The 19,582-nt window shown below is 40.4% G+C and overlaps 1 protein-coding gene across 1 annotated transcript in view; it reads left to right on the top strand.

The window, feature by feature from the left end:
* Positions 1-19,582, top strand: part of RALGAPA2 (Ral GTPase activating protein catalytic subunit alpha 2) — a 421,002-nt gene that overhangs the window by 137,078 nt on the left and 264,342 nt on the right. The window contains exons 12-16 of the mRNA XM_038744021.1: positions 531-668; positions 3,812-3,960; positions 8,662-8,773; positions 10,786-11,026; positions 12,966-13,130. Coding sequence (XP_038599949.1) covers positions 531-668; positions 3,812-3,960; positions 8,662-8,773; positions 10,786-11,026; positions 12,966-13,130 — 805 coding nt within the window. The remainder of the gene's footprint in view (positions 1-530; positions 669-3,811; positions 3,961-8,661; positions 8,774-10,785; positions 11,027-12,965; positions 13,131-19,582) is intronic.

Genomic DNA, 19,582 nt, shown 5'->3' with positions numbered 1-19,582 from the left:
CCATTTTTGTAACTGCCAAAACCTTTCTGAAGTATCCAATTGCGTTTGCAAGTACACTGTTATTTTGTAAAGGGCTGATGTGAAAATGGTTGAAAGAGTGTGTCCCAGGTATTTGATCTTTTGGTTCGGTTTAGAAGTCATATAAAGGGTACATTTACAGGTTAGCATTAGGTTTGAAACACATATGAATATACCAGCCTTTTTTCATATTCCTGACACAAAGTGGTTTGAAATTTCCATCTAGGAGTCACGCTTTCTAAACTGCGTATATTTTCTTCGTGAATAATTTATGAAATGCTGTAAAATATTTCCAAGATAAAGGTGCACAGGTTGCATTAGATGTGTTAAAACTGTCATCTTGATCGCTTGATATCCAGAAATGCAATTTTAATTTAAATTAGCATTATTTTGCAAATTAGCACAGATGTTTGTGATAACACTGTAAAACTTTTTCGTAGTTTTCATTAGATCTTGAAATATGGGTCTACCGATTTCCTCCTGCTGCATTAACCTACTACTATTTTCAAAAGGCCGCCTCCGAGCATTCTGGTCACAAACGATCTTCCAGTTGGGGACGGACTTATTCCTTTACTAGCGCAGTTAACCGAGGATGTGTGTTAGAAGAGGAAAACAGGAACATTAAAGCTGGTGCTCAGGCTGCATTACAGGTACATGTTAAGAAGAGTAAACTGAAGAAAATCCAAGATAATCAGTAAAACTTTAGTTCTTGTTTTGTGATGGTGCCTTTTAAATAAATTGTTGGGAAGTTATCCAGTGACCTTTTAGGGGTGCTCCCTCTTATAAAGATCAGTTGGAATCTAGAGAAGCAGTGTGGCTCAGTGGAAAGAGCACAGGTTTTGGAGTCAGAGGTCATGGGTTCAAATCCAGCCTCCACCAGTTGTCGGCTGTGTGACTTTGGGCAAGTCACTTAACTTCTCTGTGCCTCAGTTACCTCATCTGGAAAATGGGGATGAAGACTGTGAGCCCCCCGTGGGACGACCTGATCACGTTGTATCCTTCCCAGTGCTTTGAATAGTGCTTTGCACATAGTAAGTGCTTAATAAATGCCATCATTATTATTATTATCGCTTAGTCATCCGGATTTTCTCCTTTTCACATCCTGTCCGCAGAAGTAATTCTTTCTTTTGAAAATTACTGGAGGGGACTTATACAAATTTGGTTTCATTTGTTTTGATGTAGGGAAGGGAAGAATATGAAATAGATGAGATTTAAGCGTGAAAATCATTCACTAAAACACAAGAACTATTATTAATAATTATCCGTACTACTGTTACCTTAATTTACATCAGAGCTCTTGGAGCTTCTCCACTATTACAGGTTTAGAAATAAATAAGCTATTAAAAAAAATCTCCTAATGGGTGTATACGTCTTGGATTGCAGCCTCTCAGAAACAACTGGTAGAGTAAAAATGGTGTTAGATATATATCTTACATGTTAACTGAAGTGGTAGCCAAAAAAAAAATGGACACCATGGCCCCTCAAAGGCATATATAATACTGACAGAATGAGCCTAGGCTATCAAATGAGAGGTCAGGTTTTAATCCAGAGAAGACCTCCTATTCAGATATTTAAATATTTACTATATTTAGTTTATTAATGATGTGTATATAGCTATAATTCTATTTATTCTGATGGTATTGATACCTATCTACTTGTTTTTTTGTCTGTCTCCCACCTTCTAGAGTGTGAGCCCGTTATTGGGTAGGGACTGTCCCTGTATGTTGCCAACTTGTACTTCCCTAGCGCTTAGTACAGTGCTCTGCGCACAGTAAGCGCTCAGTAAATACGATTGAATGAATGAATGAATTTAGGTTGTGAGCCCCGTGCAAGACTGTGTCTGACCTAATTGACCTGAACCTATCCCAGAGCTTAGAACAGCGTTTGACACATAGTAAACGCTTAACAAATACCATAAAAAAAAAAACCTGGAGGCTAAGAGGAATAATGAGCGTCAAGCATTTTTTCTACCCTTCCCCATGGATTCTCTGTATCAAGACTTCTCTCTATTGTCTACATGGTTAGTGTGAAGGAAATGAAAGGCTAATCATTTTCCGTCACATGTTTTAACAAAGTGGTTATGGGAGAGCGAATTATTTTTTAATCACGAAAGGGATTTTTAGGAAATGCCTGTGGTTAGTCTACCTCACGATTCCAGATAGAATGGATGGTCTTTGCCAGCAGGAGGGAAATAGATATTGCTGATTATTCAGAGGAGCTACCGGGAGATTCTGCTGCATTTTAAGGATAAGTTCCCATTGCTGTCAGCAGGATAAGTTCTATCTAGGAGGATAAAGTGAGAAAAAATTTTGCTTTTTATTCTAGCTCTCTAATATTGGATAGTTGTAACTGTGTTTGGGATGCCAACACCTGCTTTGTCTTCATTTTTATGGATCTGTATCTTACTGCCCAGTTTAGCTGATCAGTAAGGTGACTGAAGACATCAGGTCCATTAATACAGAACAGTCGGTCAGTAAGTCAGTGGTATTTCTTGAGTGCTTACTGTGTGCAGAACACTGGGCTAAACGCTTGGGAAAGTTCAGTACAATAGAGTTGGTAGACATGATCCTCAACTAAGCATTAATTTCTTCTTCAGCCCCTGCCTTCTGTGTCACCCTTGCCCTTGGATTTGCACCCTTTATTCACCCTACATGTTTATAATGTATTTATATTAATTTATGTCTCCCCCTCTAAAATGAAAGCTCCTTGTGGACAGGGAATTTTTCTAACAACCCTGTTATATTGTACTCTCCCAAGCAGTTCGTAATGTGCTGTGCACACAATAAGTGCTCAATAAATGCTATTGATTGATTACCCACAAGAAACTTGGTATTCAGTCCCAATAGGGAGCACCCTTTGAACTGCCACTCTAACCATTCCTTCCCTCAACCAAGGCTGACAAATCTAGGGTGGGTAAATTTGGCATATAGGTATTATTTGAACTGTTTTAAGGATGTAACTAGGTTTAAGCTAAGAATTCCCAGCTCATCAGCACAATGGCTAATTGGGTTTCTATGCAGAACCCACTTCCCGACTGTCTTCCCCACAAATTCCTTTGAAGTTGAAGTGATGACTGTAAGTCCGTTGTCAGGTAGGGATTGTCTCTGTTGCTGAATTGTACTTTCCAAGAGCTTAGTACAGTGCTCTGCATACAGTAAGCGCTCAATAAATACGATTGAATGAATGAATGATGAAGGCTGAATGAAAACTCTCTCTTTCAATTCTAAGGCTAGGGCACCTGTCAGTCAACACGGCACTCTTTCTAGATTGCTTTGGGAGCAGTGTGTAAGAAAATAGATTTTTAGATAAGACCCCATCACCTGCTTGTATAATTGGATCAGACGAGTGGGCAGTCAGAAGCGATGGTCACCTTAAGTTGAGTACTTTTCCCCTTGGTCTTCTAAGCCCAATTGATACTTTTGTTGCAAAAAAATTGCATAGAGCCAAACTCCCCATCGTGGATATTCTTCTCCTAGACAGTGTGCCAGATCTTAAATAGTTACTGTCTTAGTGTGCTTCCTCCAAGATTGAATGCTTTGATTTCACTTATCAAAGCAGTGCCCTACTAAAGGGTAGGGACTCTAAGTTCCTGAAAGACATCAGAGTTCCCTGTGTGTGTGTAAGTGAAAACCAGGGTCGCTTTTTCACTTGAAGAACCCGCTGCTATTCACAGTTCCAGTGTAGTAATACAAATAAATGGAGTGTGTTTGAAACAGTGCTTAAGATTTGTTTCAAGGGACTGAATGTCCTTTTCCTAAAAGTTGTTCCTGATTAAACTGTATTGCTTTTCAAGGTGTTTTTGACGAACTCTGCCAACGTTTTTTTGTTGGAACCATGTGCTGAAGTCCCCATACTCTTGAAGGAGCAAGTTGATGCTTGCAAAGCAGTTTTGAGTATTTTTAGGCACATGATAATGGAACTCACAATGAATAAAAAAACATGGTAAGTTTACCTCTCATCTCCCAGTTCACCTGGACCAGGGGCAGCCATTGCAAATTGGTAGAGGTAGGTTCAAAACAAGCCAAAGGGATAAAAAAAACTTCTTTCACTGGGTGGTAAGCAGATAGAATTTGTATCCCCATCATCCAGTGCCAGTATATTTAATAAGTGTTCGCATAGTGTTATAGAAAGGAAGTCCGTATGAGTAAAGAGAAAGTAGAAATGGTAGAAGAAGAAGATGGCTACTGGGAGAAAAAGTTAGGGATGTTCTGTGTACCTTCCTAACCACTAGGATGGATATCAAGAAAGAAACCACCACCCAGGGAAAGGATCAGAAATGGTGCACTATTGGACACAAGAGATATTTATCAAATACACTCAAGGTTGCAATCTCATAGTCAACATTATCATCTTCGACAGAAAGGTCAAGGTTCTAATTGTTTAATTTAAATTGTATTCTGAGTCCTAAATCTAGATTTCTCCCCAAATATACTGGATGTCTCCCATTACGAGTAGGAGTACTCTCATTTTGAAAAATTTGAAGATGGTTTTGTTGGACCCTAAACAGTTTTATAAAGGGCAAAATGTATAATACCCTAATAGTTCCTTAGGATTTGATTACTCAGCTGCTGAACACTGGGCCTGAAGCACCCATCTTTAAGGAGAGTTGTCTCTCGTCAACAACAGTGACGCTTAGTTAGGTACTTGGATTTGACTTCCCATCTCTAATGCTGGAGGCTCCCATCGGGAACAATGGAGGAGCTTTGGTACTGAGACTTCAGTCCTGAACCTCTTGTCTGTGGCAGTTGTGTTCCTTCTGTGACTTGGAGTGCAGTAAGTAGGAAGGCAGGACTGGAGCACACTGTAGAAGTCCCACAAAAGTCTTTTCAATTTTTTTCCATTTATGGCCAGAGCGAGTGGACCATTGAGCCAATGTTGCACCATTTTACCACATACCAACGAGAGGTTCATTGGGTAGTCTGTTTGGTCTTTGCTACCTTCTACAGGCAGTTAGTTTTCATGATTCTTCCTGGGCCTCTCTGCCCTACGGAAGATCCTAGGTGGTTCATCAATGTGAAACTTTGACCACTGATGGTGAAGCTCCTAGCAGGCAGAACCGGGACTAGGACTCAGGCCCCTTGCTTGGCAGAGCAGTGCTTTTGTCTCTCGTATAATAAATGAATAAGAGAGCAGTAACAGACAGCAAATATTCGTTGGTTTTGTTTTAAATGGTATTTGTTAAGCACTTGGTTTGTGCCAGGCACTGTAGTAAGTGTTGGGATGAATACAAGATAATCGAGTTGGACACAGTCCTTGACCCACATAGGGCTCACATTAATCCCCATTTTACAGATGAGGTATCTGAGACACAGAGAAGCTAAGTGACTTGCCCAAGGTCACCCAGTCGACAAGAGGTGGTGCCGGGTTTAGAACCCAGATCCTCTGACTCCCAAGCCTGTGCTCATTCCACTAGACCATGCTGCTTCTCTGCGTTTACATGAGAGAAGATATCAAATTAACTAGAAAGACCAAAGATTTCACTTGACCGCATCCACATAGCTCTAAAGAGGCCATATGACAAATGGTATTTTTGTCAGACTCTATTTCTGAAATTTATTGAGGAAAAGTGCTAGCAATTATCACAGTCCAGGAGCCTAGACCATGATTTCCTCAGCTTCTTCCTTGAGTTTCTTTAATTAGCCAGGATTATGGGTGAGTAGAAGATTTTTTTTCTCCCTGAAATCAAGAGCAACAAAACCATGTTCTGGAGTAATCAAGGGAACAGGCAATGGACACAAATCCCAACTCAGTTTATCTCTGCTGGAGGAAGGTTTTCACACAAATAAGATACAAACATAGTCTATAAAGGAAAGGAAGACAGATTGGGGGTTGCGGGGGAAGGGAGAGAGAGAGAGAGAGAGAGTATGTTTAAAAAAATCAGCATTAGGAATTAGGGCAGAACAATCATGGGTGTGAATGTTTAAGAGAAGTCAGAAGCTGACAGTTCTTTATAATAATAATAATAATAATAATTATGGTATTTGTTAAGCACTTATCATGTGCCAAGCACTGTTCTAAGCACTGGAATAATAATGATGGTATTTGTTAAGCACTTATCATGTGCCAAGCACTATTTTAAGCACTGGGGTAGATACAAGGTAATCAGGTTGTCCCACTTAGGGCTCACAGTCTTAATCCCCATTATACAGATGAGGGAACTGAGGCACAGAGAAGTTAAGTGACTTGCCCAAAGTCACACAGCTGACAAGTGGCGGAGCTGGGATTAGAACCCACAACCTCCGACTCCCTAGTTTGGGGTCTTTCTACTGAGCCATGCTGCTTTTCTGTGAAAAATGAATCAAACAGAATCTGGGTGAAAAAGTGAGAAGCCATCCCAGTAGTTAGGCCAGCACATCACATCACAGAAGTAAGGCCATCACAGAGCAAATAGCTCAGTTTTGAAAGCCTGCCCCATTCCCTACATGGTGTACAACATTTAATTCATTAATTCATTCATTCATTCGTATTTATTGAGCGCTTACTGTATGCAGAGCACTGTACTAAGCGCTTGGGAAGTACAAGTTGGCAACATATAGAGACGGTCCCTACCCAACAACGGGCTCACAGTCTTTAAATGCTGAAGAAAGGTTCTCGTCCCTCCCAGTTAGTATTCTTAAAAATAGTAATACCGATATAATTATAATGGTATGGATTTTATTAAGTGCTCACAATATGTTAAGAAATGTACTAAGCACTGGAGTAGATACAAGATAATTGGATTAGACAATTCCTATCCCACAGGGTGCTGACAGTCTAAGAGGGAGGGAAAGCAAGTATTTTATCCCCATTTTATAGATTAGGAAACTAAATCATGGAAAAATGAAATGATTTGTTCATGGTCACACAGAAGGCAGGTGACAGAGATGGACTAGAGCTTGGGTCTCCTGACTTAGTCACATGCTCTTCCCACTAGGCAGTACTGCCTCATTTCTCCTGTGAGACATGGAGCTCCACCAGGTATGTTACTCTCCCTCTCCCAAAACACTAGGGCCTATGATCCCATGCTTTGCCAAGCTGGTGTTCAGAAATTGAAACTGGAGGATCAAAATCAATCTGGCGTGTCTGGTTGGAATCCCAGAGACCAGCAATGCCCAAGTCACATTTACATTTTTGGTTGCATTTTCCATGACCCTGGTTTGATTTGAATACCGTTTTTTGGTCTTGTTCTTATGATGCATTTAAGGTAAAGTTGACTTCTTATGTGAACTGCTTTCTTTTTGCTGCTTCTGTCAGAAACATCAAGCTCTGTTCTTCCTCGTGGATGAGGAAGGACACTAGCTACGGGCTCTGTTCAGGGTTGGAAGAGAGGTGGTTTGGTTTGTACTCTGTAACCCCTCAAATATTTTCCTTTCCAATCAGGCTGATATTCAGGAGGTCTACCTGCCATCCCTTACACATTCTGACTGCAGCCTGCCTCCCCATTCATTTGGATGCAGAATCAGTCTCAACATGTCCAAATTGTCTTTTTTTATGATATTTAAGCGCTTACTGTGTATCAACACTGTTCTAAGCACTGGGGTATGTACAAGTTAATTTGGTCAGACATAGTCAATGCCCCGTACGGGTCTCACAGTCTAAGTTGGAGGGAGAACAGGTATTTAATCGCCATTTTACAGTTGAGGATACTGAGGCACAGAGAGGTTAAGTGACTTGCCCAAGATAACACAGCAAGCAATTGGCAGAGCTGGAATTTGGAATCCCAGTTCTTTCTCCAACTCCCAGGCCTGTGCTCTTTCCACGACCAAACTGCTTCTCAAATTGGTAATCTACTAAAATTAATGCTGTAATGATGCTGGATGGTTGTCGACTCCTGCCCTTATTCCACTAAATAATGGTAATTAATTAATATGCATCTTCCCTGAGGTAGTTGAAGATCCCGCAAGAGAGCTGGCCTCGGAATGGTTTGAGGAGGGAGTGGAAAAAAGGTTTCAGAGCTGGGCCCTTTTTTTCCCTCCAGGCTTCTCCAGTTGCTTCCTCACCTTCCCCATTACTGGGGCTCCCCAATTGTCTCTCCACTGCCGTGATCCCTGGCATTTGACAGGGACCTTTACTGATATGGTGCAGAAACAGAAAATACATTAAAAGAAAAAAAAATCCTAAAGTTTCACTATCAGATAAGTGGATGGCTCTTCTGTTGAATATAATATTCATAGTCTTTCCAGTCTAAGCACCCCCTTTCCTCTTCTCCCACTCCCTTCTGTGTCACCCTGACTTGTTCCCTTTGTTCTTCCCCACTCCCACTTTTTTACATATCTGTAATTTATTTATTTGTATTCATGTCTGTCTTCCACCTTCTAGACAGTAAGCTCATTGTGGACAGGGAATGTGTTTGTTTATTTTTGTATTGTACTCTCCCAAGTGCTTAATACAGTGCTCTGCGCATAGTAAATGCTCAATAAATGATTAAATTGAATATTCTTAGTCATAAATATGTGTTTTCCTATCATTCCTGCTGTGATATTATTTCCTAGATGTCAAATTGTTGGGTAGGGACCGTCTCTATATGTTGCCAACTTGTACTTCCCAAGTGCTTAGTACAGTGCTCTGCACACAGTAAGTGCTCAATAAATATGATTGAATGAATGAATGAATGAAAATGGAATTCTTTTGGAATTATTTTGATGTTTTGTTTTGGGGATTCAGGGAACAGATGTTACAAATACTACTCAGGATAACAGAAGCGGTCATGCAGAAACCAAAGGATAATCAAATAAAAGACTTGTTTGCTCAGAGCTTGGCTGGGTTACTGTTTAGGGTAAGTTATCTTCTCTTTTTTTAAAAAATCAAACAGAACTTCAAAATGGTGAGTTCAGTTGTTGTTTTTTTTTTTAGTTGATATTTAAGTGCTTACTATGTGCCAAGCATGGTCCTAAGTGCTAGGGTAGATAAAAGTTAATCAGGTTGGACGTAGTTACTGTCCCATGTGGAGCTCACAGTCTAAGTGGGGTTCAGAGTTCACAGATGGCGAAAAAAATCACTGTAGCAATTGAGAGATTTTGGAAACAAATGATATTCTGCGAAGCAACGTGGCTCAGTGGAAAGAGCACGGGCTTTGGAGTCAGAGGTCATGGGTTCGAATCCCACCTCCGCCACATGTCTGCTGTGTGATCTTGGGCAAGTCACTTCACTTCTCTGAGCCTCAGTTACCTCATCTGTAAAATGGGCATTAAGACTGTGAGCCCCATGTGAGACAACTTGATCACCTGGTATTCCCCCCCCCCCCCCAGCGCTTAGAACAGTGCTCTGCACGTAGTAAGCGCTTAACAAATGCCATCATTATTATAAAGTTGCATGACCTAGTAGAAAGTCTACCAGCCTAGGAGTCAGAGGATCTGGGTTCTAATTCAGAGTCTGCCACTCATCTGCTGTGCAACCTTAGGCAAGTCACTTAACTTCGCTGTGCCTCAGTTACCTCATCTGTAAAACAGGGATTAAATCCTACTTCCTCCTTAGACTGTGAGCCCCACGTGGGACAGGGACTGTGTCTAACCTGATAATCTTGTATCTGCGCCTGTGCTTAGAACTGTGCGTAGCACATAGTTAACACTTAAGTACCATTAAAAAAAAATGTGATGCTCTCTGAGTTGTCTGCGCACTATCATATCTGCCATACTTCCTAGTCTTCCCACCAGTTCTTACCTTTTATAATATAATAATATAATAGCGTGGCTCAGTGGAAAGAGCCCGGGCTTGGGAGCCAGAGGTCATGGGTTATAATCCTGGCTCCTCCACTTGTCAGCTGTGTGACCTTGGGCAAGTCATTTCACTTCTCTTTGCCTCAGTTACCTCACCTGTAAAATGGGGATAAAGACTGTGAGCCCCATGTGGGACAACCTGATCACCTTGTATCCCCCCAGTGCTTAGAACAGTGCTTGGCACATAGTAAGCGCTTAACAAATACCATCATTACTATTATTATAACATATTATTATGATTGTATTTGTTGAGCGCTTACTATGTGCCAGGCACTGTACTAAGTGCTGAGGCAGATACAGTAAACTACTTTAGCTATGCTAGGGTCTAATCGAGCCTGAGAGCAGATCTCGCTGGGAAGTAGATTTAGCCAGGTTGCCCGCAACCCTCTCCCTTCCTCAACCCGTTTCTTGTCAGGTTTCCTTTTGTTCCTCCCCACCCCTTTCCTCCTGCTTTTCAAGATGGAATAGATTTTTCTTACTTTATATATGTCTTTACAGTATCCTCCCCGGGATGATAACTGAATTAAGCACTTGAGCGAGTGCAACAAAAACAAGACAGGTATTCTAGGCCCTAAGCGAATTTTCAATCTCATGGGGGAGACAGCAGATGAACAACGTGAGCAGAAGTAAAAACAAGGATGTAACAGGAAGGGGTAAAAATATTTATCTGGGCGGAGTAGCTGAATAAATAACAGAATGTATAAATATTCAAATAAAATGTACAAATGTGCAGAGGTTAGGAGTAAAATAACACAAGTTCTAAGGGTGGATGTTGGGTTGATATGACGGGGGTGTTGTGAATTAATCAGAGCTCCAATGTACTTCTCTTTCTCTCCTTGTATATCCATTACATGTATGTATTATATATAAAAGATATATATCAACTTAATGTGAGTACAAAGGTATATGCGCATTAAGTTGACACAAAAAATTTTAAACAAGAAATGCAAAGAAAAATCTTAAAAAAATGTAATGATGGAAATTAGTTGCCTAATTTGAAATTTAAACCTGTTCTTGGTGATCAGAGGAAATCTTTATAGAACTGTAGAAAACATGAATCTTTCTTTCTCAGACCCTCATTGTGGCTTGGATCCGAGCAAATCTGTGTGTTTACATTTCTCGAGAACTTTGGGATGAATTCCTCAGCGTACTGTCTTCCCTTACGGACTGGGAGGAACTCATAAACGAGTGGGCCAATATCATGGACTCTCTAACGGCTGTTTTGGCAAGAACAGTGTATGGTGTAGAAATGGCAAATTTACCTCTTGAGAAATTAAGTGAGCAAAAGGAAAAAAAGCAGAGGGGCAAAGGTGGTAAGTTTTCATTCTTTCAAAAGAAGAGGCAAATTTTGATAAGGTACTATAAATGCTCTTCATGCCCCTCTCCTCTTTCTCATCTTTTCTGCCACTATCCAGCTTAACGCAGTCCAACTCGATTTGTTTGTTTCCACCCCAGCACTTCGTACAGTGCCTGGCAGGTAGTAAGCGCTTAACAAATACAATCATTATTGTATGTCCCACCTCCCTGCTGTACCAGTTTCCCTACTATTCTTCCTCCATCCATTTTCCTCTTTTCTCTTTAATCTATTCTACATTCTGCTCTGTAGTTCGTATTTCCAAGTCAATCAGACCGTGTTATTCTCCTCCCCAAAAATCTCCAGTGGCTCTCCTCTAGTTTTTGAATAAAATAAAAACGCCTGACCCTCAAGGCTCTCCATTCACTAGCTCCCTTTCCCGTCTGCTCTTTTCGTCTGTTACACCTCTTTTCACCCACTTTTCCCCCTCCTAACTTAATCTCCTAAATGTTCCTCGCTATCAACACTCCCATCTCAGATTCAGTGCTCAAACTATTCCCCCTGCTGGAGTGGCCTCTTCACCAAGTGACATCTCTCCTGTGATCCAAATCAAATTCCTACCACCCTGTTCATGTCATCATATTAGTCTCAACACTTATGTATGTTTATTTATTCACTTGTATATGCTACTTAGTCTCTAGTCTCTTTAACGTTTATGCTATTTTATTTTTTATCATTTTTTTATTTGCTGTCCTTCCCATGTTAGATTAAAACTCCTTAAGGGCAGGGAGTGTGACCTTTGCTTCATTTTTGTGCTCCTCAAATACCTAATGCAATGCTCCACTCACAGTAGATGCTTAGTGCTGTGGAGACAGGAAGTATTCATATAGACTGTGAAATCAAATTCTCTTCTGGAAGTCAGAAGACTTGAGAATTCGTCCTGCTATGTTGTTTGTTTTTGGTGTGATCTTTTTCAAGACATCTTTTTCTGTGGATCTTTTTCCATTGTTGACTACAGCATCAGCCTCCTCGCTGACCTCCCTGCCTCCGCCCTCCTCTCTCCAGTTCAGACCTCACTGTGCTGGCCAGATCATTTTTCCAAAAAATTCATTCTGCGCACATCTCCCCACTCCTCAGAAATTTCCAGTGGCTGCCCATTCATCTCCTCATCAAACAGAAAGGCACTCCATCAGCTCACTCTCCCTCCGACCTATCCTTCCCTCTCTCCCACTACAACCCAGTCCACCAACTTCACTCCTCTACCACCAACCTACCCACTGTGTTAAATCTTGCCACCCTACCCTGGCTCACGACCTCCCTCCTCCTTGGAATACCCTCTCCATTCTTATTCAGCACAACCACCACTCTCCCCATCTTCAAAGTCCTGCTAAAATCAAATCTCCTCCAGGAGCCTTCCCTGACTAATCTCTCACCTCCCTACCCCACTTTCCTTTCTATATGCTTCATCTAAGCCTTCAAATCTGTACCCTATATGCACTTTGATACCTCTGCTCCTACAGCACTTACACACTTCTCTCTGTTGATACCGATATCTGTAGTTTATTTTAATATCTGTTTCCCCATCTAGACTGAAAGCTCTTTGACCTAAGGGATATTGCCTACTTATTCTGTTGTATTCTCCTGAGCATTTAGTGCAATGCTCTGCACACAATAAGCTTTCAATGAATATCATTGATTGATGTATACAATGACTACCTGGAGGATTTGTCTTGGGTAATTTTCTGTAAATGTCTTTGTACTTCTTTGTGGCGGTCTAAAAGTATGGGAGTTGTATTTTAGATATTGTGCAGTTGCAATTCAGTTAAGAGCTATCATAATGAAAGGATGCATGGCTTATAATACAAATAGAAAGCTTTAAAATATTTGTTGAGACCTGTTGGCAGTGAGGAGGAGAACTAGAATATATATTATGGGTTCTTTTTTGTTTGTTTCATAAGGTTGCATTTCAGACTCTCAGAAGGGAACAGGTATTGGGAGATCATTTTCTTTAAGTTGGAGAAGCCATCCTGATGTTGCGGAACCGATGCGGTTCAGGAGTGCTACTACATCTGGGGCACCAGGAGTTGAAAAAGCAAGAAATATTGTCCGTCAGAAAGCAACTGGTAAGAAATTGAAGACTCTTTTAAATGTTCAGAAGTTTTAAAAACTAACTAAAGTCAGATTTGTAAATAATGGAAGAGATCAAGTGGGATTTAGGAACTATAGAATATCGAGTAATCATTTATGCTTCTGAAGTTAAATTTGATTCAAGGAAACCCTGATTGAAAAGTTTTCCTTAGAATTATTGAAAAGTTATGGAGGATTAACAACTTTCACAGCAGACCTTTTCCCTTTCCCAAATTTTTGAATGACCAGAATGAATGGAACCTGAGAACTGTTTGTTTAAACACTCCTCCATTATTATGAAAGAAAGAAAATGAAATTAGTGAGAGCTCTTTATCAGTCAATTAATTCATTGATTAATTCATCACTGTGCAGAGCACAGTAATGTATACTTGGGCAAGTACAGTGCAACAGAGTTGGTAGACATGATCCTTGCCCACAAGGAGCTTACAGTTTACAGGGGTTGGCAGACATTTAAATAGATTAGGGATGGGGAAATAGTAGAATATAAGGGTATTTACATAAATATTGTGGGGCTGGGGTATAACAGTAGCTCTTTCATGAAGCTAAAGGAAGTATGAATGTATCTTTGGTGAACCGCCTATTTGTGCAACTGATCTAGCCAAGTGTCAGTTATTTTTACTGTATTTCGATTCAAGAAGATGAGTTTAATTTCTTTTAACTAAAAGGCATCTTGAGCTCAAGGAATGTGTCTGTTCCCTCTGCACTTTCCCAAGCACTGAGACCATGCTAGGTGCCCAGTAGCCACTCAGTAAAAACAATTGATTGATTGATTGATTGGAGTTAAGAATGGGTTTGATTTACATGGAAATGCAAAGTCTTCTCAAAAATAAATGGTGGGCCATGGAGTTGAGGTCTGTTATTTTTTCAAGCAAAATATTAATTAGATTGAACCCCATCTGGGAAAAAGAAAATACTTGACCAAGCATTTCATTTCAGTTGCAGTATAATTAATGAGCTAATAGGTAGTAAACATTTAATCAGTGAACGTTCAGCAGCTTGATACATTGTTTAATTATTGTTCCTTAAAGCCTCAATTCAAAATCAGTTCCTTTGTTTGAAAATGAAAAAAATGATTGAGTGGATCCAACATTATTGTAACTTAGTGTCACGTGAAAAGAGTCTACATTATCCCTTTAAAGAAATAATTCCTTTTATTTCAGGAGAGCAGTGTTTAGAGTTTTGAGACCATCCCTGCCCTTGTCAGGTCTTTAAAAAAAAAAGATTTATAGATGTGTGCTGAGTGTTATAATTAAAAATTGCATAAGGAAAAGTGATGAAAAATCCCATCAACAGGATGATCCCTTCCCATCAACAGTTCAGATAGGTTTCCTTTGGCGGAGTCCAAACAAGGCAGATGGAAAGAGGAGGTTGAGGAGTATGAAGTGATAAATTGATCAATCTAAGTGCCATTTCACCTTTACCACAATGTCATCCCCATTACTAATTTGTACATTAGTTACCCTTCAGCAACCTGCAAATGCTAGGTCTTACAAGAATGCTGAAAGAAAAGAGCCTCTTAAATGTTAGTAAGTGGAATGAAGTTGCAGTTTGGGAGGGGAAGTCCATTAAATGAAGGAATGTCACTTGACTCGCATGGCACACAGAGGTCAGTAAATACCTTTGGCTGCTCATCCGTGTTGTGTGAAAAGTCAAAGTAGCTCATCCCAAACAAACATCAATGAAAGACGGAGAGGTATTGGACACCAGCAAATGAGCTAAAAGCAGCATACTCAGTCTCACATTGGTGAAGGAAGTCATAGAGCATTTGATGCATGATATTTTTGCTTTGGAAGCTTATCCAGTGTTTAATTAAGCCTTACTCATAAGGTCAATTTGATCGTTACAGTGGTGACATGACATGAATAATGCGAGTTAAATTGATATTTTGCTGCACCTCCAAAATCCTACCCAGTAAGAACTTTTATTATCCATCGTGTTTGGGAATTGAGGTTCCATTTGGTTAAAACACATCTAAGAGAATTTTCCAGCAGGGGTCTTCTTGTACTCACACACCCTTGGAAGCCCAGGAAGATGTCGGCATCGCGAGACGGCTTCCATTAGGTATTAATTAGGCTGTTAGCTGATCATATTAGGGGGTAATGTCTCCTGAAGTACTTGCTTTTTAATCATAATAGCAGAGTGGCATGCAGCCTGGAGTCCTAAGGACAGACTACAGTGGGGAGAGGATGCCAAAACTGATAATAAGCATAGCAGAATGACAGCCGATCCCAGTAGAGGACTCAAAATACTTAGTACATTCCTCCACAAGGGTCTATCCATCAGTGATTAGGGAATATGCTATGTGCCTGCCAGCAAGGTGCAAGGCAGCACAGCTTTTACTGTATCAAAAACATAAATAAAATAAAAATTTTGTGGGGTTTTCCTAGCCTTCTGAATGCAAGTTCAGTTTGGGAAATTTAAACCATAAAGTAAGAACATGTTGGTTAATATTTAGGAACTCAAATTAAGCTTCTAGACTTTTGGAGTCCGTTAAAAGTGTCCTTAAAGAGTACCCAGAGAAAAATGAAATTGTTACAGATGTTCTTCTGATGTAATTATTGCTTTATCTTTCCCGGAAGCTAAGCGAAGCCAGTCTATCAGCAACTGTGTCCATCTTTATGAGGCTTTGCCAGCCACTAAAAGTGTTCCTCTTCTGCTTCACACTATGAGCTCTCTTTTACCTGGTATCTCTTACACTTCTCACTCTCCCAGGCTTTCAGGTACTGTACTTATAGCACTCTTATATATGAATGTTCCTCTTGGTTTTAATACCATATGTTCTGGCTTTTTCTCCTTGGTTTCTTTTTAAGGGGATTGAAATGTTAACTTGCTTGACTTGATGTGTTTGCCATCACAAAACCTGTGTTTTAAATCAGGTTTTCCTTCAAGATTTACTATCATAAATTCAGCAGTTCTTATTACATCTCCCTTTTTTATCAGTGGTATCTGAGGCATGATGAAAACTGCTGTTTATATTGTTTCCTGTTCTGAGCATGTCAAAAAAGTGACACATTTCTTGATAGGAAGAATACAGTAGAGGCTTTAGAAGATATTCTGTGTTTTGAAAGGGGAATTTTCAGAAGTGGTTGGTAGTTGGGGGAGTTCTGTTGGGATTGTTATTATACTCTCCCAAGTGCTTAGTACAGTGCTCTGCACAGAGCGCTCAATAAATATGACAATGAATGAATGAATTGCAAAAAATGTATTCTACAGACAACTGCATGTGTTCCCAGCCCAATAAAAATAAACTAGAGAGGAAAAAAGTCCAGCCAGCTAAGGGTTATTTTGAACGTGACAGTGCTGACTAACTTATTAATTACTAGTCAATTCATGCAAATGAATGTGATTGCTAATAATTCCCCGAAAAGACCATTGCTGAGAATGCTAACAAACAGGGCATAATGACAATTTCATATTGACAAATTATCTTTAACCTCTTGATTTTTGGTCATGGTCATTTTCTGGTTTTCACCCCCTGATTTTCCCATCACTGTAGGCAGCACCACCACGCTAGGATAAGCTGTCTTACAAGCCTATAACCTTGGCGTAATCCTCGACTCATCTCTCTCGTTCAACCCACATATTCAGTCTGTCACCAAATCTTATCGGTTTAACCTTCACAATATCGCTAAAATCCACCCTTTCCTCTCCATCCAAATTGCTACCACAGTGATCCAAGCACTTATCCTTATCCCACCTGGACTGCTGCATCAGCCTCCTCGCTGACTTCCCTGCTTCCTGTCTTTCTCCATTCCAGTCGATACTTCACTGTTGCCCCATTTACTGTATTTCTACAAAACCATTCAGTGTATGTTTCCCCACCCTTCAAGAACCTCCAGTGATCCACATCAAACAAGAAACTCCTTACTGTTGTCTTTGAAGGGCTCAATCACCTTGTCCCCTCCTGTCTTACCTTGCTACTGCAACCCAGCACGCTCACTTTCCTCCTCTAACACCAACCTATTCACTACCTCAATCTCGTCTATCTCACCCTGGACCCCTCACCCACATCCTGCCTCTACCCTGGAACTCCCCCCTCTTCATATCTGACAGACCCCATCACTTTTCCCACCTTCAAAGACTTAGTAAAATCACATCTCCTCCAAGAGGCCTTCCCTGAGTAAGCCCTCATTTCCCCCACTCCCTTTCCCTTCGGCATCAGCCCCGCACTTGGATTTGTATCCTTTATTCATCCCCCCCTCAGCCCTGTAGCACCTCTGTACATATCTGTAATTTATTTAATGTCTGCCTCCTCCTCTAAACCTTAGGCTTTTGTGGGCAGGGAACAGGTCTACCAACTCTGTTATATTGTAATCTGCCAAGCACTTGGTACAGTGCTCTGCATACAGTAAGCACTGGATAAATACAGTTGATTGATTGTCCGATTTTAGACTTTTGTAGCACTTTGGAAAATTCCTGTTGTAGTAGCTTCAATTATATTGAGAAGCGGGGTGGCATAGTGGAAAGAGCACGGGCTTTGGAATCAGAGGTCATGAGTTCGAATCCTGGCTCTGCCACATGTCTGCTGTGTGACATTGGGCAAGTCACTTCACTTCTCTGAGCCTCAGTTACTCCATCTGTAAAATGGAGATTAAGACTGTGAGCCCCATGTGGGACAACTTGATCACTTTGTATCCCCCCCAGTGCTTAGAACAGCGCTTTGCACATAGTAAGCGCTTAACAAATGCCATTATTATTATTATTATTATAGTGGAAAAAGCACGGGCTGGGGAATCAGAGGACCTGGCCCCATCACTTGTCTGGTGAGTGACTTTGGGTGAGTCACTTAAGTTTCCTGTGCCTCAGTTACCTTATCAGTAAAATGGGGATTAAGACTGTGATCCTCATGTGGGACAAAGACAGTGTCCAACCTGATTAGCTTGTATCTGCCCCAGAGCCCAGTACAGTGCCTGGCCTGACTTGTACTTCCCAAGCGCTTAGTACGGTGCTCTGCACACAGTAAGCGCTCAATAAATATGACTGAATGAATTAATGGCACATAGTAAACATGTAACAAGTACCGTGAAAAGTATTACACATAATCTATTTAATCTACTGTGAACAATTTGTATAGATCAGTTTTCTTGAAACCTCAAGAAAATGTATGCAACATTATTGAAGTAGCAATTTTTGTACTTGTATCTGATGTGAGAAGCAGCATGGCCTAGTGGCTAGAGCACAGGCCTGGGAATCAGAAAGACATTCATTCAATCATATTTATTGAGCGCTTACTTTGTGCAGAGCACTGTACTAAGCGCTTGGGAAGAATTAAACTCTGCTCTGCCACTTATCTGCTCTGTGATCTTGGGCAAGCCACTTAACTTCTATGTGCCGCAGTTACTTCATCCGTAAAATGGCAATTAAGAGTGTGAGGCCCATGTGGGACAGGTCCTGTGTCCAACCTGATTATCTTGTATTTACCCCAGCGCTTAGTATAGTGCCTGGCATGCTTACAAATCCCACATAAAGAATGTGTGTATATATATTTTACATAGGATTAAATGCAAATTGGAATTTTCTTAGGAAAGGTTAAAACTTCTGAAGAGCAAGTGACAGGAAGAAAATTGGCACCATCCAGTTGGATTATTCACTGTGTGACCCTTATGAACCAGTTGAAAATTCCGCTGAGTCAAAATCATGAAAAAGTTTTATTTTTTTACAGTTTTCTCCCTAGTTTGTTAAAAAAAGAAATCATCATCATAACTGTGACACCTTCTCCTACTGTGAACTGTGACAAATTCTCCTTCCTTCAGAATTAGTTGGTCTTTGGCAGTTTATATTCTGAACAGTGGAAAATGATTTGATAGAATGAAATCACAAAATATCTCCTCCTGCTACGATTATTTGGGAAAAATCTCTAGAATATTAATGAATTTTAATTTCAGATTCGCATGTGTATCATACTTACAAGATCTCAATACAAGTTTAACATAATTTAGGGAAACACGAAGCTGGCCGCATTAATGTCACCCCTTCCACCTTTAGAATCAGTGTAGTTTCAGACTATTAAATATTATGAATGTCCACTGTAGTTTATTACCAAGTGCAAATTTCTTTCTGTTTATGGTTAGAGCCAGTTTTCCCATATTTTGGTCGCAGAAGGATCATGTTTTTAAATACGATTAGTTGAAATGAATTATCGGGGGGGGGGGGGGTTGAACATTTCTTTAAGAAAGCAGACTGTAGGTAGCTGTTTGGACAGGAACCATGTCTATCAACTTTATTGTATTGGACTCTCCCAAGCACTTAGTACAGTGCTCACACATTAAGTGCTTAATAAATGCCACTGATTGACTTTGCGTTCTATCTCACTAAATGGCAGCTACCTTTCTTTATTGTCAAAGAGATTAGGTAGGGCTTCCAGTCTTGGACATTACTTTCAGATCAGATTCAGAGTCTTCCTGCTTAGGTTGAGCTGCAAAATGAC

This window comes from Tachyglossus aculeatus, chromosome 1 (assembly GCF_015852505.1).
Source record: "Tachyglossus aculeatus isolate mTacAcu1 chromosome 1, mTacAcu1.pri, whole genome shotgun sequence".
Classification (NCBI taxonomy): domain Eukaryota; kingdom Metazoa; phylum Chordata; class Mammalia; order Monotremata; family Tachyglossidae; genus Tachyglossus; species Tachyglossus aculeatus.
Note: the sequence above shows the minus strand (reverse complement) of the source record. Positions and strands in the feature narration are given on the sequence as shown.